Raw genomic sequence first — 24,537 nt, forward strand, 5'->3', positions numbered from 1 at the left:
AACCGCATCCAGATAAGGCCAAAACATTAGATTTTTCTGATGCCAAGAGAAGGGAGAAAGCTCCAGAAGAAGTCTGAAGGTGGCAGAATTTGGTTCATGATGTTGGAGGCAAGAGGCCCATCTCCATATAAGACAAGTGCAGGGTGAAGCAGCAAGTGCTGATGTAGAAGCTACAGCAAGTCATGAAGAAGATCTGGCTAAGCTATCTGATGAAGACACGATATGGTTGAGTTTCTCGGTGTCCCCCAAAAGCTCATGGGTGAGACAATGCAAGAAGGTTTAGAGGGGAAATGATCCTGTTATGAGAGCCTAAAGCCAATTAGTGAATTAATCCCCTGGCAGGATGAACAGGTGGCACAGATAAAATGGGGTGCCCACACCCTCCCCAAGCCTGGAGGTGTAGGCGCCACCTGTGGAGGAGTCCAGTTGCAGTGTGGAAGTGAACAGCAGCCACCCTCAATGTTCCACATTGGAGGTTCCCAGCAACCAGCGGCATCCCTCTGCGGGCAGGGCGTTCATCAGGGAGCCTAGGCGCCCTAAGGCCCTTTGGGGAGTCCAGTTGAATCGGTGGCTGCATGGAAATAGGCGTCCAAATAGGAGCATCCTCATCCATTGGCGGTGGTGGGAGTCTGCTTCCAGTGCAGTGGAGGTGTTGGCAGCATTTCTGGTGGCCAGGTCGGGACTCCAGTGGCCACAGTGTGGAGCGCTGGCTGTGGCGACAGCGACAGCGTAGGGCAGCGGGCCTCAGAGTCAGAGGGCGACCAGAGGATGGGGTGCCCTGTGCTGTGGCTGCCCCAGGCCACTTGTCTTGCTCCTGGCAGGGCCTGCCTGCTCAGGAAGCAGGACACGGCAGGCGGCGGTACCCACACAGCCTCTGAGGACCTTATGCTGCCCACGCAGGCGGCGCCTGGCACCGGCCCTGAGCCCCCCAGGGTGGCAGCTCGCCCCACCCCGGATTCGCCCTGTCCCTCCCTGGGTTGCGGCCTCTGCGGGGGGAGTAGGCCCGCTGCCAGCCCGGGCAGCCTTTGGAGAGGACACCCACCCTCCCCAGCGACATCTCTCCTGGGCTGTGGCCACTGAGAGCAGAGGCAGTGGGGGGTGGGGCTACAAGTCCTCCCCCTCAAAGCGCATCCCTGGGGCTGGACAAGGGTGGAGGGCATAGATGGCAGAGGGAACCCCAAGACGTGCTGTCCTTGGTCTTGGTCTTCTGCCACCCTTAGACACAGAAATGTACTTTAAAAAAATTAATTAGCTCTAATTAGTTGTACATAACAGCAGAATTCACTTTGGTTCTTTGTACAGAAATGGCGCACAGCTTTTCATTTCTCTGGTAGAACACAATGTAGAGTTGCACCATATGTGCAGTCCTGCATGTACCTAGGGTAATGATATCCCTCTCATTCCACCCTCTTTCCTACCCCATGCCTGTCCCTCCTATCCTTCCCCTTTGCCCCAAGTTCCTCCATTCTTCCCTTGCCCCCCTCATTATGGATCAGCATCCACTTATCAGGGAGAACATTCAGCCTGTTGTTTTTGAGGATTAGCTTTTTTCATTTACATAATATTCTCCAACTCCATCCACTTACCTGCAAGTGTCATAATTGTATTATCTTTTAAAGCTGATTCCATTGTGCACATATACCACATTTTCTTTATCGATTTAGCTCTTGAAGGACTTCTAGGTTGGTTCCACAGTTTACCTACTGTGACTTGAGCTGCTATAAACATTGATGTGGCTGCATCACTCTAGTATGCTGATTTTAAGTCTTTTGGGTATAGATTGAGGAGTGGAATTTCTGGGTCAAATGGAGGTTCCATTCCATGTTTTTTGAGGAAGCTCCATACTGCTTTCCAGAGCGGTTGCACCAATTTGCAATGCCACTAGCAATGTATGAGTATACCTTTCCCCCCCACATCCTCACCAACATTTATTGTTGCTTGTATTCTTGTTAACTGCCATTCTGGCTGGAGTAAGATGGTCTTAGAGTAGTTTTGATTTGCATTTCTCTAATTTCTGGTGAAGCTGAACATATTTTCATATATTTGTTGATCGACTGTGTATCTTCTTCTGTGAAGTGTCTGCCCATTTCCTTAGCCCATTTATTGATTGGGGTATTTATTCTTTGGATGTTGACGTTTTTGAGTTTTTTATATATCCTGGAAATTACTGTTTTATCTAATGTGCGTGTAGTAAAGATGTTCTCCCACTCTGTGAGCTCTCTCTTCATATTATTGTTTCCTTTGCTGAGAAGAAGCTTTTAAGTTTGAATCCATCCCATTATTAATTCTTGATTTTATTTCTTAAGTACAGGGTCTCTGGTCTAATTCCTAGGTCCTTGATCTACTTTGAGTGTTTGTGCAAGGTGAGAGATCGTGGTTTAATTTCAGTCTGCTACATATGGATTTACAGTTTCCCCAGCACCATTGTTGAAGAGGCTATCCTTTAGCTAATGTATGTTTTCGGCACCTTTGTCAAGAATGAGATAACTACATTTATGTGGGTTTTTCTCTGTATCTTCTATTTTGTACCATTGGTCTACATGTGTATTTTGGTGCCAATAGCATGCCGTTTTTGTTACTACAGATCTGTAGTAGTTTAAGGTTTGATATTGTGATGTCTCCTACTTCACTCTTTTTGCTAAGGATTGCTTTGTCAATGAGGATTTCTCTGTGTCTATTTTTCCAAATGAATTTCATGATTACTTTTTCTATTTCTATGAGGCATGTTATTGGGATTTTAATTGGAATCACATTAAATCTGTATAAGGTTTTTGATAGTGTGGCCATTTTGACAATATTAATTCCATGAGGGAGGAATTGGAATCAGGTACCTGCTCAAAAGGGGAGGGATCCGATAGCCACGCCCACCTCAAAATGGCAAGGGATGCTTTCCAAGATGTAGTCGGTGTGCTTCCAGAGCCGGGTGTCTGGTGATGTCAGGGGAACCGATGGCCTTGTGCTGTGGGGAGGTAGCAGCTGAGTGACCTGCGTGGGAGTGGAGCGAGTCTCGGCGGTCTGCAGATGTGTTGGTAGGTGGTTCTGCTAAGGCGCTGGCCAAGTCTTAAGTGAACTGCAACTTTGGCTTTGGGTCCTGCTCGGACACTGAGGCCCTGAGTCCTGCGCGAGGTCACAGCGCTGGTCATTTCTGTAGAGAGAAGCTGTACAGGGGCCTCTAACACTCTCAAGAGATGCAGAATTCCTACTAGGAGAGATCTGGGTCACAGAGCAACACAGATGCTGCTTCCCTCTGGCCCGCCATCTTTGAAAGTCTTTTCAATTTCTTTCTTTAGTTTTCATTGTATAGGTCTTTCATCTCTTTTGTTAAATTTATACCCAAATATTTCATTTTTGAGGCTATTGTGAATGGGATAGTTTTCCTAATTTCTCTTTGAGAGGGTTCATCACTAATAGATAGAAATGCATTTGATTTATGAATATTGATTTCATATCCTGTGACATTGCTGAATTTGTTAATATTAGAAGTTTTCTGGTGGAGTTTTTTTGGATCCTCTATGTGTAGAATCATGTCATCAGCAAATAGGGATAGTTTGAGTTCTTCTTCCCCTATTCCTATCCCTTTAATTTCTTTCATCTACAGCTCTGTCGTGTAGTCTAAGCTGTAGTGGAGTTTAAACAGCAGTATAGTTTAAACTCTGGCTAGAGTATCAGGGACTATGTAGAGTAGAAGGTGAGAGAGGGCATCCTTGTCCTGTTCCAGTTCTGAGAGGAAATGCTTCCAATCAGAAATGCACTTTGAGGATGAAGAGGTCCTAGTTCCTCTGCTCTCTCCCCCCACAGCCCAGGTGGGATGTCTCTTAGGAAGGTGGGGGTCCTCTCCCAAGGCTGCCCCACCTGGCAGATGGCCTAGTTCCCCTGCAGAGGCCACATCGGGGATGGGGCGAGCAGCCACCTGGCGGGCTCATGGCCAGTGCCAGGCGAGGCAGGTGTGGGCAGCCTAAGGTCCTCAGCAGCTGCCTGGGTATTGCCACCCCCTTCGTGCTGCTTCCTGAACAGGCCGCTCAGCCAGGACCAAGACCCAGGGCCTGGAACAGCCACTGCAGAGGCCATTCCAGCCTCTCGTCGCCCTTCCACTCTGAGGCTCACTGCCCTGCGCCCTCGCTGCCGCCACCAGCCTGGAGCTCTTCACTGTAGCCACCGGACTCCCCACATGGTCGCCAGATGCCACTGCAGCAGGATTCCTGTTACCCCAGCAGGATGAAGATGCCCACCACTGGACGCCTCTGTGTCCTCAGCCCCGTTTCCAGACTCTACTGGTGCTGCCGCCACCGTGCAGCAACCAAACTCCCAAACCCCAGCTGGACTATGATGCTGCCCACCAAGGGCCCAACGTCAATGCCCTTCACCCCCCGCCATGATGTCTGACTCCAGTGCCCCATGCCGGCTCCCGGATGAAGCTGCATGTTGCTGCTGCCACCACCAGACTCCATCATGGACGCAAGACAGCGATACGCAGCACTGGATGCCCACTTCACCCACTGCAGTCAGACTCCTGTGGCACTGCAGGACAGAAATGATCATGGCAACATCCCTCTGTTGTCACCACAGCAGCTTCTGGACTCTTCTGCTGCCACCGCCACTGTGAGTATGCAGCAAGGGATCTCCCAAACTGCAGCTGGATGCCAACACCTCAGCTGTTGCCACCCCCATGCCAACTCTCAACTCCGGACCTCCCTCGCCTGATGCCCTACGCCTGAAGCAGCTACATGTTGCTGCTGCTGCTGCCACCAGATGCTACCACTCCATGAGGCCTCTTCAGTGATTCCATCCCAAAGATGCTGCTGTGCTGCCCAAGACCACAGAAGCTGGGAAGTTGGGCAGTCTCCATCCCAGTCGCCTCATCAGTGCCCACCGCTTGCTGCCTGCCTTTTCTCCCCCAGGACCACCCACCAGTCCTTCTGGGCCCTTGAGCAGGAGTTGTGCTGACTCAGGGAACTCATCCAAGGAAAATAAGTGAGTACTTTAAACAAAGGTTGCAGTCCTCACAGCAGGCAGTGGGCAGGGCTAGGTGGGTCCAGCCTGCTGGTGAGGGGGCAGAGGTGGAGCTACTGGCCTCCTCTGGACCTTGACCCTGTGGGGCAAGCTGGAGAGGGATCTCTGGCTGCTCTGGGAGTCCAGCCTGGAAGCAGCTTCCTAACTCACCCTCACACTCCTCTCTGAAGGGGACTCTGGTTTCCAGAGAAAGCCATCTGGGCTCTTGGGCTCTGGGCAGTGGTATGAGCCAGACTGGACAGACTCCACCCACCTGGACTTGGGGAAAAGCCCCCTCTTGGGAAAATACCCTCCTAGAACTACCAAACTTAGTCTGACATTGGCTTCTTCCATGAGATTATCAAGAAAGGAAAAATATGTTACCTAGTTTTGTCTTGCAAAGGGTAGTGTGGGGAGAGGTAAAGGCATCAGAGTTGGTAGAGCTGAATTCACATCCCTTTTAACTGGGTGACCTTGTCCAGGGTCCAGAACTAGGTACAACCTTGGTTTTGCATCTGGTAAAACAAAGATGGTGAGGATGATAAGCTATCACCATCTGTCATAGCTGGAGACCTAATGCGTGGTTCATAAATCTGACTATTCCAATAACTTAAGAAAATGACAAAGAAGGCACACAACCACACAGAAGTACCTTTTCAATAATCCGGGGGTGGCTCTGTAAACGTAAGCGCCCATGGAAAGACATAGAGCCACTGGAATTCTTTATTTTTACATAGGAGACACACAAGGGGAGTTTCCATAGAACATTTTATCCAAAAAAGGGCAAAGGGGTCAGAATACAAGGGAACAGATGAGTGTAACTCAACCCCAGTGGGTGATGCCTACACCTGGAGCCATGCCTTGTTATCTGAGCTGGGGTGATGCCACATTACTGCAACCTGGCACTGCCCTGCCAGACTGGATGCAGTAATTGTTCAGAACCCGGTGCATCAGGGCTTAAAGGCGTCTGCATCCAAGGCAGCTCCCGACAATAAGCCATGGGCAAATCAAGTTGTTCTGCACTACCTCACCTTGGGAGCTAGGTAGGCATTCAGCAATATTTCCATGCAGAAATATATTCTCAGACTAAAGGTGACACACCTAGAAGTGCACCTTTGGATGACAACTGACCTGTGAGGTAGGGAGTTGAAATTTACATCATGTTTTTAGAGGAAATAATAATATATGGAAGGTCATAAACCAAAGCATGAAATGTTGGGTCAGGCTCATGGAATTAAAAGCTGTTTTCAAATTTGTTTAAAGTTACATTGAGATAAATCTATGTAGTTCAAACTTTCCAGGATATCCCCCACCTCTGCCGCACACACAGGGAGCAGTGTCCACAACTTTTTTACTCCTCTTTACAGCATCACCAAATGTATGTGTGTGTGTGTGTGTATACACACACACACACACACACACACATACACATATATATACTCGTACACATATACATGATGTATTATGTAATATTTTGTTCTTTTTGGTTTGTTTTTAGACTGTCTGTAATAGAATCTCATATACATTCTTTTGCTCCCCTTCAGCTGACCATCAGGAAGAAGGAATCACCAGAGAAGCTTGAGGATCAGAAGGACACTAGCCCTGCTCTGGTCACCCTGGAAGCTGGCTAGCCTGCACACACCAAAGCTTGAGGAAACAGCAGCCCTGCTTCAGCCACATGAGGGCTGGCTGATCAATGCAAGGAGGAAAATAAACTAAGCAACAGGACAAATGGACTGTTTCATCCTGTAAGAGGGCTCTCATACTGTGGTGCATTGCCACCCCTTACTTCTGTCATATACACAGTCCTCTCCTTGGTCTTTACTACAGGACTGACAACCACCAAACACATAGCTAACCCATAATGGGTGGCGGGGCAAGGGAAGATGGGAGGGACTTTGGATTGGGCAGAGGGGAGTGTGGGAGGGGAGGGGATATGGGAGTGGAAAGGATGGTGGAATGAGGTGGATTGTATTAATCTATGTACATGTATGATTGCAGGAATGGGGTGACTGTGCACTGTTTCTAACCAAGAAATGAAAAGTTGCCTCCATTTGTGTTTAATAGTCAAAATGCATTCTGCTGTTATATATAACTAATTGAAAAAAATTCATAAAGGACTAAGGCTTAAAAGGAAGTCTGGATACTTTAATGGTCATAAAAATATATACATTTTTCTTGTATAAAATTTAAACTTTTTAATTAAATTGAAAAAAAAAAAAAAAAAAGCCAACTAGCACATGTACTAGTTCAAACCTGAAAGGGCATTAAGGCTTGGGAACCAAGCTCACTCTTTGGAGGATGGTTTTTCTATTCTTGGTGGATTGAAAAGTTTAATTGACATAGTATGGATTATGCTATTGTTTATTGCTTTCATGTTTGTCTCCCTTTTACAATGAAACATTGGGTCAACTACAGAAGCAGCTATTGGGGTGGGGAGGGAGTAACAGAGAGAGAAATTAAGATTATGGCATTATATAAAATGTTAAGCCTAGACGATAATGATTTTTTTTATTTAAAGGGTTAAATAATGAGCATCAGAGGGGGTAACGATGTACCACAAATACTCCAAATGATGTAGTGTCCAAAAGATCCCCACCTTAATTGTAACATATAAGCCTTTCTCCTAGTAAACAAGATTTTTTTTTTTTTAAAGTCAACAGGATTTCTAGAGAGCTCATTGTGGTTTAGCTCCTCTTTATTGTAAAGGTCAGGTTTGTCTTTCTTGTAAAACTTAGGTCTGCAGGGCTGGGGTTGTGGCTCAGTGGTAGAACACTTACCTAGCAGGTGTGAGGCACTGGGTTTGATTCTTACACCACATAAAAATAAGGTATTGTGCCCATCTACAACTTAAAAAAAAAGTTATGTCTGCAATCAAGCTTGTTGATGTACAAAAGTTACTCTTTCTCTTTTCTTAGTAAAATCTTGTGAAACCTCTGTCCAATCTAAGAACATGGAATAAAAATAGCTATTATGTTAACCATTGTGTTGTGTAACCATTCACTGAGTAGAAATCACAGAGACCTTCCATACCTGGGGTCCAGGGATTTTTTGGCATTAGCCCCTCTGGATTACACCAGCTTAAATAAACCTTGTTCTTCCACATTTCCATCCTCCTCTGTCCTGCATCAATACCAGCTTGAAATGCTAGAATGTCCCCATTCTTGAAGGACACTCAGAGACAGTCTCTCTGACTCTGCCACAGTATGAATTCTATCCAAAGATATTAATCACAAAAAACTAAAGGGAGATTACACTATAGTGACCTCCTGGGGGGAGATTCAGTGTTGCATGATGAAACTTGTATACATATATTGTATTGCTATGATATACCCTGTAAAGTATAGAAATGATACATCTGAATAAACATGTTTTGTGAGAAATTGAATGTCATGTTTGCATTTGGGGTTGTTTCTAATATTATGCTGTAATAATATTTAATGATGTGATTACATTTTTTTTAAATCTGAAAAAGACATCAGAATTTTGTACAGTAACATTGTTAGTAAAGGGGATATTTTGGTGATTAGAATTCATGCTTTCCTGTTTTTAAAAGTTTACATGTTGAATTAAAGCTTTGCAGCAGACATCAACTCCATTAGAACCTCGGTCTGGTGAAGCCACAGCGTGGTGCCTGACCAGGGAAGTGCCCATGTGTGCCTGGTTCTTTGACACCCAGTAGATAGGAGCCCTGACCTAGGGGGTGGGACCTGCATTCCTGCCCCCTTACTTGCTTACACTGGGGCACCTTGACTGCTGTGCTCTGCTTTAATCTCTCATCTGTGAGAATATTTGCCCAATGTGCCATGGGGCTGTTGAAGATCTGTGATGAAATTTATGAAGTTTAACTAAGTCTGGTTGGACTACAGCGTGAGGAGTGGGGCACCCTGCCAAAGCTGTCTATGAGACTGCCCCCACCCTCTCTCTACCTGCTTTCCTGTATGGTCCCTGTGGAAGGCAGGGGGACTGCTGTTCATCTGCCATGCAGCCTGCAGTTTCAAAGAGTGGGAGATGTTAGGTAGCAGTGAGTAGTGAGAAGTGAAATGCAAGCCAATATCAGGGCAAGGTCATGGGTTTTCCTTAAGTTACTTTTAAGGTTTTCTTTAAATTAATTTTAAGGCAAGTAGGTACTCAGATAATGCAGGAAAACAACAAGTATACAAATAAAGAGAACAAAAGGAGCCAAATAAGAAATACATCAAAGGTTTAATGGGGGCTATTCCTAACTCTTGACAGGGTCAGTTGAGGTCATTGTAAAGCTAGAATTGATGGCCACAGGTATCCCAATTCTCACATTAACATAGGATTGACTCGTAAATAACACTCCCCTCCCTAGGTGGACACCATGACAGTTCTGGAAAGGACCAACTAGGGCCCAAAACTCTACCACCTGACATGAAGGAGTTGAACCCTGATTGTCAAATAGTGCTGAAGGTGGACCCCAGCTCTCAGGGCACCCCTAAAACACCAATCCATTTGGAGACAGCATTGTTCCATTTGTTGTTCTCGGCTGGGAGAAGACCCACTCAGGAGTGCTCTGTGTTTGAGCCTTACTCTACTTTTACTTATAATGAAGCTCTCCTGCATGGCTTTTTGGGTCTGCCTTTAACTTTTCTTTCTTTGAAACACAAGCACTGAGGTTTGGAGCTTCAACTCCCCACTCTCCTGGAGTCCCTTGTCAACCCTAATGACTTGCATCTTGGTGTACCATTGCAGTAAGATGAGTTTCTTGTTTGGAGCTAAAGTTTTATGGCAATGACTGAGGCATCCTATGAATCCATGAGTGGTGATAGCAGCAGAAGCTTTATGAATAGGGAAAGAACACTCACATTTGGTCGTAGGACTTTATCTTTAGGGGGAAAGATGTGAGGATATGGGGGTTAGTATACCTTAGCTACTTTGGAGGAGAGCTCTAATGAAGGGGGATATTAACAGGAGAGTAGACAGGAGTATTTGGGGGTAGGTACTTAGGAGGACTATAAAAAGCCTAGAAACATTCACCTATTTGCATTTAGTAAATTATATGTAGTAGAAGTAGTAATGCTTGGGAGGTTGGGAGGGGAAGAGAAGGAGGGAGAAAAGTACAAAGAAAAGAAAAAAGAAAAAGGGAAGAGAAAAGAAAAAAAAATGCACTCTTAAGAGTTCTGTTTTCTTCTCTTCCAGTAGGTGCCCTCAGGATATAGGAAGCAATCTGTGTGGGGTGGCTCTCCCTCCCCTGCTGGATGTCTCTCCAATCCCAGTCTCTTTGGGTTGCTCCTGGTCTCTAGCCCCCTCATTTCTGCACGCCAGGCCCCACTTACTGGGGCTCCTCTCCACAGCTCTAGTTTCACTCTGGGCATGCAGTGCCCTGGCCGCCCTGCACTCTTGAACACCTGGGCGCTCTCTTTGTTAGTCACCCAGTCATCATGGCTGTGGAGAGAAGGAGTTGGAAACTGGCAACCTGTTCTGACTTATTCCCTCTGATAGCCACACCCATCGAGAGCTGGCAAGAAAGGTTTTGGTTATCACCGCTGGAGGGAAGGGGAATTGGAGATCAGGCACCTTTTCAGGTTCACTGGGCTCTGATATTCACGCCCACGGAGAGCTGGCGAGAAAGTTTTTGAGTTATCCCAGCTGGGTGGAGGGGAGTGCTGGGGGTCACACACCTGAACTGTCGCCAAACTCACTGCTGTGCAATCCCCCCAAAGCTGATGAAGTTGATTCTCCAAGATGGTGACCGCCCATTTCCGTGTGGGGTGTCCAGTGAGAAGGATGGACCCGGACTGTTTCTTTACTAAGTCCCAACTTCAGTCCCCGGTCTGGTGCCTTGTGTAGGCGCGGGTGGCAGATCTCCACAGGATCTGAAACTCTGCTTCTCTGCACTGCCAGAACTCTGCAGCATTCAATTTTGCCAGGTAGGGTTCCCCTCACCAAGGGACTCGAATTTTCTCGCGTCTGGATTGTATTTGTGACCATCTGTTGTTTAAAATCCTCTCAGACTCCATGAAGATTAAATTCGCTGAATATTCTTGATAAAACAGCAATTGGCCCTTCTGAACTCACACCCTAGGCAAGAGACACCTGGTGGGTGGAGAACGTGCTGGTTCCTAGGTGGCCATGTTGATTCTCTCCAAACACATTTGGAATGTGTATTTACCCCTGAGAACCACCAGTTGCTGTTGTCTGTTCTATTGCTGAGTCAGATGGTAACCAAGTTAAGTGACTTTTTCTTGATAATTCAGAGACCAGGGCTGTCCCAAAGATGGTGTACTCAAGCACCTAGGAGGAACTGTCATTTAGGGAAGGGAAGCATACGCAGAGCCTCTGGCGCTTTTAGATGCAGGATTTTTTTGTTATCTTCTGGTGCAGGATCTTGGCTTCTGAAATTCTCCAACTCTTAAATCTAATGTAAACCTTAGCAGAGATTGAATGACCTGGGACATCATTTGTATAAAAGGCACCTATGTAAATCTCACTGTGGGCTGTCTGCTGAGGTTGGAGGGCAGGTCCCGTGCGGGTCCTGGTGTGGCAGCCGTATTGGGCCCACCTAAGTGTTGCTTTTTGTCTGCTTGGCTTCCTCCTCCTACCAGGTAGGGGCCTGCTCTAATTGTACATAGTAGCTGCCCCTCTTGTGTTTTTGTTCACTATGCCTGGGTGCATGGGGCTCTGTGGCCCTTCCTGCTGGTGGCTCACAGCATGTGGCTTGGAGCTGGGGTGGCATGTCCTTTTGGAGTGCGCACCCTATGGCCCACTGTTGCCTGTTAACGTGAACTTATCCCCAGTATATTCTTGGGCTTGCAGCAGCTGAGCCCTCCTGAGGCCCTGGGTCCCATGCATCAGATGCAGCTGTGTGTCTATCGGACCCCTGCCATTTTCATCAGTCATCACCTTCCAAGCAGGTGGGGAGAACTAAAAGGAGGGGCTGGGGCCAAAGGCTGGGGGAAACATTTGCTCCTTCTCTGTTCAGGGCTCAGCTTTTGAGCGTGGCAGTGGGTGCTTGCCCAGCAGGGCACTGGAGGCTTCCCTTTTTGTCTGGCCATGTTTTTCCCCCTTATAAACATTTGGACCATTGGCTTTGTTCTAGTAAGACCCCCGCTTTGAGTGACCTCTGGTTTTGTGGTGAGGGCAGCTGTAAAGAGATCCATCCTCCTTTTTATCTTTTTGGTCCGTCCGTCTTTGAGCCTCTGAGTCTTCATTGGTGATAACTGTGGTGGCCACCTTAATCAGCTCTCTGGCACACTTCTCAGTAAAGCCCTCTAGTTTTTGTAATTTTTGGCCAATGTCACTCTGAGTTTTTCTCATAAAGGCTGCATTGATCACCTGTTGCTTGAGCCTCTGCATCTCCTCGCTGATAAACTTGCACACAAGGCTGCTCTGCTTGTAGGTACCCCTCCTCTCCCAAGCACCTCTGAGCAGGGAGAGGGACAGCAGCCGTGGTGGCCCAGACACTTAGCTCTGAGTCAGTTGGGCACATCTCTTTTGATCATTGTTGCCAGTTTCATAGGGCAGAGGGGCCTTAGACAGAGGTGGGGCCCAGAGATATGTTCAGGGCTATTGAGGGTGTGAGAGGGGAGATACTGGAGCAGCGGAAGGCTTAGCTCTGCTCTGTTTGTCTGCAGATGGGCTCCGGCTTAGGCTAGGGCTTAGGGCTGGCTCTGATTCCTTCTAACTCTTGGGCACAAACAGTTCATTTTGTTTTCTCTTTCCTTTTTACCGTTTGTTATTCCCTCCAAAGGACCAGGAGGGACACAGTGAGAAATGGCATGTTTTATTTACAACCTGGGAGGGAAACAGTCAGCATACACAACATTGCTGGGAACCTTTGCTCATATGCATGTGGAGGGAAATCTTGCTCTCTTTTCCCTTCTCTTAGGTTTCCTACAAAGGCTTCTTGATATCTCTTGATCTTTAGACCTTCTTCTTCATTGGGACCCCATCCTAGGTCTGGATAATGGGCTGCATCAGATCAGTCATGGCCCAGGGTTTCTCCATGTAGGGGAGGGAGTATGATTTTTTCCAGCTTATGAGCTCAGTGGTGGAGAAAGGCTGGCACACAAAACTGCCTTGTCTCCCTCAGGTGTTTCCCTCTGGTCGATATGGGCAGGTCCTTTAGTCCCTTGCAGAGGCATCTGGAGAGCTCTCATCTGGGTTGTGGCTCTGGTACTGGGACAAATCTCCCACTTAGTCCACTCTGGCCGCTCCCCTCACGGGGACTTAGGGCCCTCTTAGCCTTGGGGGTCGGTATCATCCCCCGACCTGGAGCTTTCACCTAGACGTTGGTTGGTGAAATTCCGCCATAGACTGTATGAGGTGCCATGGAATCACGGATCAGGACTCTGCACTCGCTTCGGCCCTCAGGTTGAGTCAGAACCCTTCCCTTTGTCCGTCTCATTCACACACTTTCACACAGACATGGCCAGAACAAAATTTCTATACCGCCCAAATTCTAACAATTCCAAACCAAACAGAAAAGGGCCTCACGGTTTCCCCTCTGCTCGCTGACCCCGAACAGAGACTACTCTGGCGACTCCCCGGGTCTGGGTCCGTTTCAGCTCCAACCGCTTTGGAGGGTACTCGGGACCCAACAGAGGGTGATCAAGCCTTTCTTCCACCCCCTTAGGCCTCGAAGGGGAAGTCAGGTGGGCTACAAAACCAAATGGACCCGGATCCTACCTGTTCAGCTGGGTGGTGCTCCAAAACCCTAATTCTGGTTCCTGCTGCCTGTGGGTTCTGTTGTGCTCCGGGGTGGCAGCTCCAGGGCACTGGGTGGTGAGTGGCCTCTCCTTCAGGCCAAGATTTGACTGTGTGTTCTAAGGGGAAACACTGTCCCCCACTGCGGGGGGGGGGGGGGGGAGGGAAGCCGGTCCCCAGAGACAAGAGAGACAGAATAGCCATCCTTACCTCCTCCATCCCATCTGGATCAACAAAAATGTTGTAGGGACAGATGAGGCAAGGCAAAGAACATAGCAGGAAACAGTTTTGCATCTGAGAAACTAATGTGACTCCATTTTTGAGAAACCAGCCTCTACCTCAGAGCAAAGCCTGTCCAAGGAAGGGGGCGTGACCCTTGTCCTTGGAAAGACCTACAGAGCACTCCTAGGCACATACCCACCCTGCTGAGTTGTTTGTCTGTAAATAACAGGAGAGATCTGTGGCGCCAGGTGTCCCTGACTCAGTTAGGCTAGGTGAGGACCCATAGCAACCCCCCTAGCAACCTCCAATCAGCATGAGACAGGGAAAATACCTGGGATGTCAGATGACCCCCCAGTAGTTTATGGTGGTTGATAACATGTTGGAAAACCATGTAGTTTAGCACGTACACCCCTCATGGCCTAAACCAATCAGTTCAAACGAATCCCTCTCTTGTACTAACCAATTATCCCTACCCAACTTGTTCCCGCCATTGAATATGCTAATCAACGCTAAGAGTTGTTTGATTTTCCCGCGCGGTATGGAATGATTTGCTGTGTGATGTTGTGACACATAGAGTATCCCCCCAAAACCTATAAAATCTCACTGAACAAAGGAACAGGACTCACTCCCTGGGTTGTGAGTCCAGGCTCGAGCTTGCAATAAAGACTCTTGTGTGATTGCATCAGATTCGGCTCCTGGAGGTCTATTGGGGTCCCACGAATCTGGCATAACACAGCCAAGTTCAGAGGGCACAGCTTTTGCTGTAATCAATCAATCCCCTGAACCCCGAGTTCAGGGAGTTTCAGAATTTTATACCCAGCATGTAAGGGGAGGGGCTCAGAAGTTCACAGTCTGCAGAAGTTCACATAAAGCAGCTTTTTTCTTTCACCATTCTGGGCAAGTTAACCCTTCAAGGACAACACCTGAGAAGGGGAGAGCTTCTTCTCCCCTTTCTTTCCTCCCCTGCCAGCTGTTACCATGGAGCCCAATTGGTAACTTCTCTTAAAAATGTAGACATCTCTGTGAAGCCCAGCTCAAGGCCAGAGGCCTTGTTTGCACATTTCCACAAACTACTATACTGGATACATTTGTGAAAAACTAGTAAGAGGGTGTCTAGCACCTGAAGTGCTGATATCTTCCCAGCCAGTGGCCAATTAAGACAGTGCAACACAAAAATAGGAAGTTTATCTACATTGAACTCTTTTGCAGAGACTTTTTGCTGACAGTCCTAAAATTAGCCATGGTGAAGATTTCTGGAGAAGCCCAGTTAAGACTTTTCTGTGGAGAAAAGGGATGCCACTTCAGGAAAAGGGTGCAGGAGATTGGGATTGAGGATGGAAACAGAAATGTTATATTGGCCCACTGATGACCTGGAAGCTGCTGGATACTGTTCTTTTGCAGAGAATCTGGGAGACCTGGATACTCTGGGAATCCAAGGGGATGATGAGCAGGAAGGACCCAGCTCATACAATAGTGCCAAAAAATTATCTACATACACAAATAAATCTTAGCAAAATGTTAAGGAACAGGAGCAAGTTCTATTGACTACATATACGGTACTATTTACCATTTAAATATATTTAAATGTGTGAAACAAAGTTGTGTATCGATGAGGAACAGGTACACATATACTAAAAGCACAAAGAACTGCATGAGAACAGAAAGTTCAAATTTGGAACGCTGCAGTGATTATAGTGAGCGGAGGACAGTGGGGGATGAGGATCTGAGACCAGCAGGGTAGACACAAATGTATTGCTAAGGTTTTCTTGTTTAAGCTGAATAGGGAATGCCTGGGTGCTGACCCACACAGCACCAAACAGTCCTCCAAACACAGGCTGTGGGCTGGCTGAGAAAATGAAAGTTCAGAGTTTTTTTTGTTTGTTTGTTTTAGTTGTAGTTGGGCACAATACCTTTATTTTATTTATTTTTATGTGGTGCTGAGGTTGGAACACAGCGTCTCACACGTGCTAGGCATTCATTGTACCACTGCCCTAGCCCCCAGAGTATTATTAAGTAATAGGACAAAAGACACAAAAATAGATGAAATAGGGAGGTCTGGTGGGCGACCAGTTCTGGTAGAAACTGGATGTAACAAAGGAACAAAATCCTGCATGTTTATTTTATAGGTAGGAACATCACAGGGTTTCAGTGTGAATAACAAAAAAGGGAAAAACTTACATGGTTGGGACTTATCAGGTTACACCCATCTCTGGGCACCTGGGATTTAAATTCATGGCTAAAAGAACTAGAGAATTCTATGACAAGCATGAAATTTCCCCTAGGAGCAGGAGTCATCTTTCATTGATGACTCATTGAATGAGTCATGCCCCATTTGCAAGGTACCCAGAAGAGTTCCAAGAAGCAGCACCAAATTCCAGGGTTTCACATAGCTCACAGGAATGATTTATACACTACTCATGATACATGAGTGATTAATTTATTATTTTGTGCTCTCTGTACACCTTAGCTATTTGATAATGCATTTAAAAATTGATCCCTATGAGGCTGTGTAGCTCAGTGGTAGAGCACTTGCCTCGCATGTGCGAGGTACTGGGTTCGATTCTCAGCACCTCATATAAATAAAAAAACAAAAGTCCATTGACCACTAAAAAAAAAAAAAAAATGATCCCTAATCCCCTCAAATGACTATAGAAGGCTGAGGTTCAGTTTTTAAATGCATTGTTCCCCTCTGCCTTGAATAATTGGCCAGAGCTCTTATCTTCCCAGGATGTCTGGAAGTGACTGCCTGAGTGCCAGAAATAAGCAGGGCTGCAATACCCTCCTCTCAGGGCAGGGATTTGCATGTGCTTGAGCAGCTATGAGCCTCCCCAGAGACCTATGGGGTTCTACAAAGACCCATTTAAACCCAGCTCCCTTCCCATTAGTTCAAAGCTCCACATTCTCTTCAGCCTCACAAGATCTGGTTGGGCCTGATTCTTTGGAGGGTCTTTCTGAGCAAGGTTCCATAGACCACTGTCTCCTGAGCCAGGTCCACTTGAATTCTACGGTGCATGGGGGGAGAGAGGGTCTTCGGAGCTGGTTCCAGGGGTCCTAGGAACCCTGGGCCCTGGAGTTGAAAAGAGAGAAGATGGAGAATCATCTGCTAACTGGAATTTTAAGAAGGCTGAGGAAGGGCAGGAAGAGGAGCACTTGGAGTCAGGATGGACTGAATGCTCCAGGAAACACCCAAGTGCTACTTAAACCTTTGAAGGTTCAGCTCAAATCAGCCCCCAGGAAGTCCACTCCTAGTTCCCTTGGGCCCCCTGAGCTGCGGTGGGTACCCTTTTGGATCTTGGGTTCCCAGCCTGAGACACCACCAGGAAGCAACATTAGTCACATCTATCTGCCTGCAAGTTCGGAGGGTGGGGCTTGGTGTAGCCAGATCCTTCGTGAGTACTCAGTGAAATAGGACAGAAGAGGCTGGACACCTGAGGAATTTTCGAGAAGCAGGTTTCTTAATTGCAGGGTCCATAGAAGCTCTTGCCTAAAAATTCTCCCCTGGACCATGAGTAGAGAAATTCTTTGAATTTTATATCCAGTGTGGGGGGTGAGTGGGGGAGCTAGGAGGTTCACATAGTGTTAGGGTTGGGCAAATGTCGGAGGAAAGGACCACCAAGAGACTATCTCATGCAAAAGCAAAGGGGTTTATTGGACCAGCATGCTGGGGCTCAGAGCTCTCCTGAGAGAAGCTGGAGCCCTGAGCACAGTTTAAGCAGAGTTTTTATGCAGTGTTTAAACAGGGAAGTTCATATGGCAGTTAGGGTGCGAGGGTGGGATTGTTACAAAATAACCATTATAGAATAATCATGCGTTTTGTCAGGGGGTGTTGGGTCAGGGTACATTTTGACATAAGTAACTGTTTTTGACATGAGTTTCGGGTTCCAGGAAAACAGAACTTAAACTTACAGAAAAGCAAAACTTAAATTTAACCTTTACAATAGCAAGTGCTTTTCTTTCCATCCTCTAAATAGATGTTTCACAAGTGTGTTTGTTTTCCTGCAAAACTGGCAATTAACAAAAAGAGGAAATGACAAGCCTTCTGCAGATTTTTGCAGATAGCTAATGCGCTATGCAAAAAGCTCTCTGATAATGCCATGTGCCACCATGCCCAGTGATTTAATTACTTTCAATATTTTTTATGTTCATATATATGTTGTCATTGATGTTTTTTAGTACTATTTCTTCCAATAATAATTCTATATTTTAACTAATTTTTGAAATGAACTTCCAAAAGGAGTATAGATAAAAGAAAACCATGGCTGCTGTCATGTGAGTTGTTTCCCTTACATATATATGCTGTTCATTTTGATTCATGTTAGTTTTATCAGTGCCCACAGATAAAGGGAAATACTGATCTGAAATGGGAGCAATTTGTTTTAGACTAATGGGCAAATTATGTTTGTCCAGTCCCTTTTTTTTTCAGTGCTGTGGATTAAACCCAGGTTCTCCTGCATTCTAGGCAAGTGTTCTTCTATTGAGCCAGATATATGATATCTCCATATCCCTGTTTGCTTGTCTCACATTGATGCTTGAACAGATTAGGCTTTGGTAAAGAACAAAAAGAATTAATGAGACTGGTGTTTCAACTTGAAATAATTTGCCCCATAGATTTACCAGATTTTAGGCTCAGGTTGTAGCTCAGTGGTAGAGTGCTTGCCTCTCATGTGTGAGGCCCTGGGTTCGATCCTCAACACCACATAAAAACATACATTAAAAAAAAAAAAAAAAGATTTACCAGATTTTACTCCCCATTCTTCCTTAAGAAGAAAATTAATTGAACATGCAATAATATAATAAAAATATAATACCTTGTCTTAATTATTTTTTTATTTAAAAAATTTTTTTAAAATATATATATATATTTTAGGTGTAGATGGACACAACACAATGCCTTTATTTTTATGTGGTACTGAGGAACCCGGGTCCTGCCTGTCCTAGGCGAGCACTGTACTGCTAAGCCAGAATCCCAGCCCCGCCTTGTCTTAATTATGAGTTCCTAAAAAATTGATTGGAAATCCTTTTTTATATGAAAAGGACCAGGAACTATCATATATATATATATATATATATATATATATATATATATATATATATATATATATATTTTTAAAGAGAGAGAGAGAGAATTTGTAAAAAATATTTTAATTTTTTTTTAGTGAATTTTTAGTGAATTTTTTTGAGAATTTTAATACTTATTTTTTTTAGTTATCGGCCGACACAACATCTTTGTTTGTATGTGGTGCTGAGGATCAAACCCGGGCGGCACGCATGCCAGGCGAGCACGCTACCGCTTGAGCCACATCCCCAGCCCCAGGAACTATCATATTTTTTAAAAACTTTTTTTTTTTTTTTTTTTTTTTTTTTTTGTGGTACTGGGCATTGAACCCAGGGCCTTGTGCATGCAAGGCAATCACTCTACCACCTGAGCTGTATCCCCAGCCCTTTTTAAAACTTCTTCTTCTTCTTTTTTTTTAATATTTATTTTTTAATTTTAGGTGGACACAATGAGAATCAAACCCAGTGCTTCATGCATGCTAGGCGAGCATGCTACCACTTGAGCCACATCCCTAGCCCCAGCCTTTTTAAAAATTTCTAATGGATTATTTTGCTAAAAAATTTTCTCTAATTTGTCTACTTATGAATCCTAACTTTTTTAACATTGGGGGTTTGTTTACTGTGTGCACAACGTTATCATAAATTAAGGGTATAAAGAACAACATATTTTCCGGGAATCTGCCAATTAAATAGCTCCTTAGTTTGAAAAGTTAGATTAACTTCTTAATTTATATAACTACCTTTATTATAGATTATGACTGTATCTTTTTTTTTTTTTTTTTTTTTGTTTTGCGTGCTGGGGATCGAACCCAGGGCCTTGTGCATGCAAGGCAAGCATTGTACCAACTGAGCTAAATCCCCAGTCTTATTATTTTATTTTCACTTTATCAAAGATTGAAGCCAAAATTCTGAAAGTAAGCATTTGTGAATATGGCTATTTATTTCTTTTCCAATGTGGGAAAGAAATGTATTGTTTTGTCTTCCTTCATTTAAATAACGAACAATTTTTAGTGTTGTATGACTCAAATATGTTTTTGTAGGACATAGTTCCTCTTATCCATTTTTTTAAATGAACCTTGTATTTTAGGATAGTTTTAGATTTATAGAAAATATTGTTTTAATACTCAGGATTGAACTTTGGGGTGCTTTACCACTGAGCTACATCCCCAGTCCTTTTTATTTTGAAGCAGGGTTTTGCTGAGTTGTCCAGACTGGCCTTAAATTTGCTATTCTTCTGCCTCTGCCTCCTGAGTCTCTGGGACTATAGGCATGTGGTATCATGTCCAGTAATTTACAAAGAAATTGTGAAAGTGCTATGGGGAGTTTTTATATACGCCTATATCCAGTTTTCCTTGTTGTTAACATTATATTAGAGTGGTACTTTTGTTATAGATAATCAATATGGAAACATAATTATTAATTGAAGTCTAATTTATTCAGATCAGTCTTTACCTAATATCCATTTTCTGTTCCAGGATCTTAAACATGATATTACATTTAATTTCCATGTCTTCTTAGGCTCCTTTTATTTGGGCTGGTTTCTGAAACTTTTATTTTGATGGTACCTAATTTATTTTTTGGATGGATTTACTCAAAATGGGTTTAATACTTTAGTTCTGCTGGGTGCCATGACACATGCCTGTAATCCCAGTGACTCAGGAGGCTGAGATAAGAATATTGCAAGCTTGAGGTCCTGGGCAGTTTAGCAAGGCCCTCAGTGACTTGGTGAGACTCTCTCAAATTAAATAGGGCTGGGGATGTAGCTCAGTGGTAAAGTGCCCTGGGTTCAATCCCTGGTACCAAGGAGAAGAAAAAAAAGTGAAAGTTTTCCATAGCTTTGCTTATCTGCTTTCTTCAGTATATTGCAATAGTCTATCCATTTTAAATTGCCTTTTTCTTTTCCAGTAGGAAATCCATGAAGTCCAGAAGTAGAAGTCCTGCATATTCAAGACACTCATCTTCTCATAGTAAAAAGAAGAGATCTGGGTCACGAAGTCGTCATTCCAGTATCTCACCGGTCAGGCTTCCACTGAATTCCAGCCTGGGAGCTGAACTCAGTAGAAAAAAGAAGGAGAGAGCAGCTGCTGCAGCTGCAGCAAAAATGGATGGAAAGGAATCAAAGGGTTCACCTATATTTTTACCTAGGAAAGAGAACAGTTCAGTGGAGGCTAAGGATTCAGGCTTGGAGTCTAAAAAGTTACCCAGAGGTGTAAAATTGGAAAAATGTGCCCCAGATACTGAACTGGTGAATGTAACGCATTCAAATACAGAGGTCAAAAATTCTGTAGATACAGGGAAGGTAAAGTTGGATGAGAACTCTGAGAAGCATCCTGTTAAAGATTTGAAAGCACAGGGAACAAGAGACTCTAAACCCATAGCACTGAAAGAGGAGATTGTTACTCCAAAGGAGACAGAGACACCAGAAAAGGAGACCCCTCCACCTCTCCCCATAATTACTTCTCCTCCACCTCCTTTACCAACTACTACACCTCCACCTCAGACACCCCCTTTGCCACCTTTGCCTCCACTACCAACTATTCCACAACAACCACCTCTGCCTCCTCCCCAACCAACATTTAGTCAGGTTCCTATTCCTAGTAGTTCAACTTTTCCCCCTTCTACTCATCCAAGGACATCTACTCTGTCCTCTCAGGCAAATTCTCAGCCCCCTGTACAGGTTTCTAATGAAGACTCAAGTAACTGTAACAGCTGCTATTCCACACTTGAAAACTTCCACGTTGCCTCCTCTGCCCCTCCCACCCTTGTTACCTGGAGATGATGACATCGATAGGTAAGTCCCATAGTTAACTGGAAAAAAATTAATCCTTTTGATCTAAGTGTAATGTGTTTTCTGTTTTTAAACTTTGTCACAACTAATGCTCTTTGGCTCAGGAGGTTGAAGCAGGAGAATTGTGAGTTCAAAGCCAACCTTGGCAACTTAGCAAAGCCCTAAGCAACTTAGCAAGACCCTGTCTCAAAATAAAAAATAAATAAATGTGGGGATGTGACTCAGTGGTTAAGCACCTCTGGGTTTAATCCCTAGTACCAAAAAATAAAATAAAGTAAAATAATAATTCATGGAGTTGAGCACAGTGTGCATATCTGTAATCCAGGTGACTTGGCTAGCTAAGACAAGCAATCGCAAGCTTGAGGCCACCTACAGCAAATTAGCGCGACCCTATCTCCAAATTTAAGTAGTCTGGGGACATAGCTCAGTGGAAAAGCACCCCTGGATTCAATTCCCTACTAGTTCAATTAGTAGTTTTTAGACCCCCCCAAAACTACTAATGCATGGCTATTCAGATTGCTTTTATGAATAGGAAGTGCTTTTGAGGTTTGATTCCCCCCCCCAGTGGAAAAGGTCATATTTAAGAACTTGTGATTGTCTTGCCTCAGTCTCCCAGTCCCTGGGACCATAGTCTTTTGCATTGTACCTAGCAGTCATCCTTTTTTGGAGGAGAAAAGGGGGTGGTATTAGGGATTTAACCCAGGGACACTTTACCGTCCCCAAAGAACTAAATATATATATATATATATATGCTGGGAATGTAGTTCAGTGGTAGAATGCCCGTGGATTCAGTCCCTTAGGAATAAAGAATTAGGAGTTGAGGCCTACTAAACCGATTTTCATAGGTTTATTGATAGAGGCTGTTTTTTTGGGGTGGTGATACTAGGGATTGAACCCAGGGCCTTGTGCATGCAAGGCAAACACTCTACCAACTGAGCTATATCCTCAGCTCTGATAAGGCTAATTTTGATTCAGATTTTTTAAAAGTATTCCTCTGTTTTTTTGTTTGTTTTTTGCAATGCTAGGATTGAACTCAGGTCCTCATACATGCTAGGCAAACATCCTACCACTGAGCCACATCTGCCGCCCTCATCTGTATTTTTATTTTGAAAATTTTAGTGTCTTTATAAAAATAAACAATATAATTAACAATCCTATGCTCTACTTGGTTCACCAATTATTAACTTTCTGTCACATTTATTTTATTTCATTTACTATTTTCTTGGGGATTGAACTCAGAGTGCTTAACCCCTGAGCCACATCTCCAACCCTTTTTATTTTTCATTTTGAGACAGGGTCTTTCTTAGTTGCTTAGGGACTTCCTAAGTTCCTGTGGCTGACTTTGAACCTGTAATCCTCCTGCCTCAGCCTCCTGAGATAGGTGTGTGCCACCATGCCCAGTCTATCAAATTTATTTTAACTACTGTAGTTATGATATTCTATATACATCAGTATGTCTCTCCTAATAGTAACATATTCCAGTATAACCACAATACTTCACCACCTTTAAAAATTTTAGCATTGGTCAGGTACAGTGACACATGCTTGTAATCCCAGTGACTCAGAAGACTGAGGCAGGAGGATTGCCAATTTGAGGCCAGTCTTAGCAATTTAGCAAGTTCTTAAGCATCTCAGCAAGACTGTGTCTCAAAATAAAAAAATGTGTTGCTCAGTGGTAAAGCACCTCTAGGTTCAATCCCTAGTACCAAAGGAAAAAAGAAAAGAAAAAAAAAAGATTTTTTCAACGTTATCATATAAGGTACAACTGAACGAATGATATGTAGAATCTTTGCTAATTAGAATACAATTCATAACAGAATGATGAGAATAATTTTAATGAATTCTTTGAGTATTGAAAACTGAGATGATTATGAAACATGATTCTGATTGTATGAGTAGAGTAAATGGAAAGGAAGAAAAAGGTTTTGGTTTTTTTTTTTTTGTTTTTGAGACAGGGTCTTGCATTATTGTCCAGGCTGGACTCATACTCCTAGGTTCTGTGATCCTCCTATCTTTCCCTTCCAAATAGCTGGGACGACAGTATGCACCACCAAGAACAGCTCTAGAATGTTTTAAAGAATGACTCTGACCAGATGTAGTGGCACTTGCTTGTAAACCAGTGAATTGGAAGGCTGAGGCAGGAAGATCACAAGTGCAAAGCCAGCTTCAGCAACTTAGTGAGGCTCTGGGCAACTTAGTAAGAACCTGTCTCAGAATAAAATAAAAACCAGGGTTGGAGATGCAGCTCAGCGGTACAGTGTCCCTGGGTTAAATCCCTAATACCACCCCCTTTTCTCCTCCAAAAAAGGATGACTGCTAGGTACAATGCAAAAGACTATGGTCCCAGGGACTGGGAGACTGAGGCAAGACAATCACAAGTTCAAAGCCATCCCTAGAACTTAGTGAAAGCCCTGTCTTAAAATAAAAGATCAGAAAAACCAGGAATGTTAGGCTGGGGTTGTGGCTCAGTGACAGAGCGTTTGCCTTGCATATATGAGGCACTGGGTTCGATTCTCAGCACCACATAAAAATAAATAAACAAAATATATTGTGCCCATGTAGAACTAAAATAAATAAATAAATATAAATAAATATATATATATATATATATATTATGTTGGGAATGTAGTTCAGTGGTAGAATGCCCCTGGATTCAGTCCCAAGTAATGGAGAAACAAACAAATAAACAAAAAGTATGGCTCTATTATTATTCATGTAGTTGTCAATCTGATTTTAAAGAAGATTTCCACACACATCTTTCCCCCATACCTTTCCTCTCCTTTCTTCTGTGCTAGAGATTGAACCCAGGGCAT

The 24,537-nt window shown here is 44.4% G+C and overlaps 1 protein-coding gene, 1 long non-coding RNA gene and 1 other non-coding gene across 3 annotated transcripts in view; 2 read left to right on the forward strand and 1 right to left on the reverse strand.

Moving 5' to 3' along the window:
• The first annotated feature begins 919 nt into the window (after positions 1-919).
• On the forward strand, positions 920-8,377 carry LOC139702453 (uncharacterized). The gene is made up of 2 exons (XR_011705083.1): positions 920-4,971; positions 6,534-8,377. It is a non-coding gene; the product is annotated as an uncharacterized lncRNA (long non-coding RNA).
• A 9,759-nt stretch (positions 8,378-18,136) lies between these two features.
• Positions 18,137-24,537, forward strand: part of LOC114084487 (cyclin-dependent kinase 12) — a 61,914-nt gene continuing 55,513 nt past the window's right edge. The window contains 3 exon segments of the mRNA XM_071603845.1: positions 18,137-18,150; positions 20,842-21,619; positions 21,621-21,727. Coding sequence (XP_071459946.1) covers positions 18,137-18,150; positions 20,842-21,619; positions 21,621-21,727 — 899 coding nt within the window.
• Trnaa-ugc (transfer RNA alanine (anticodon UGC)) lies at positions 22,599-22,669 on the reverse strand. Its single transcript has one exon. It is a non-coding gene; the product is annotated as a tRNA-Ala (tRNA).

This window comes from Marmota flaviventris, chromosome 17, assembly GCF_047511675.1.
Source record: "Marmota flaviventris isolate mMarFla1 chromosome 17, mMarFla1.hap1, whole genome shotgun sequence".
Taxonomy (NCBI): Eukaryota; Metazoa; Chordata; class Mammalia; order Rodentia; family Sciuridae; genus Marmota; species Marmota flaviventris.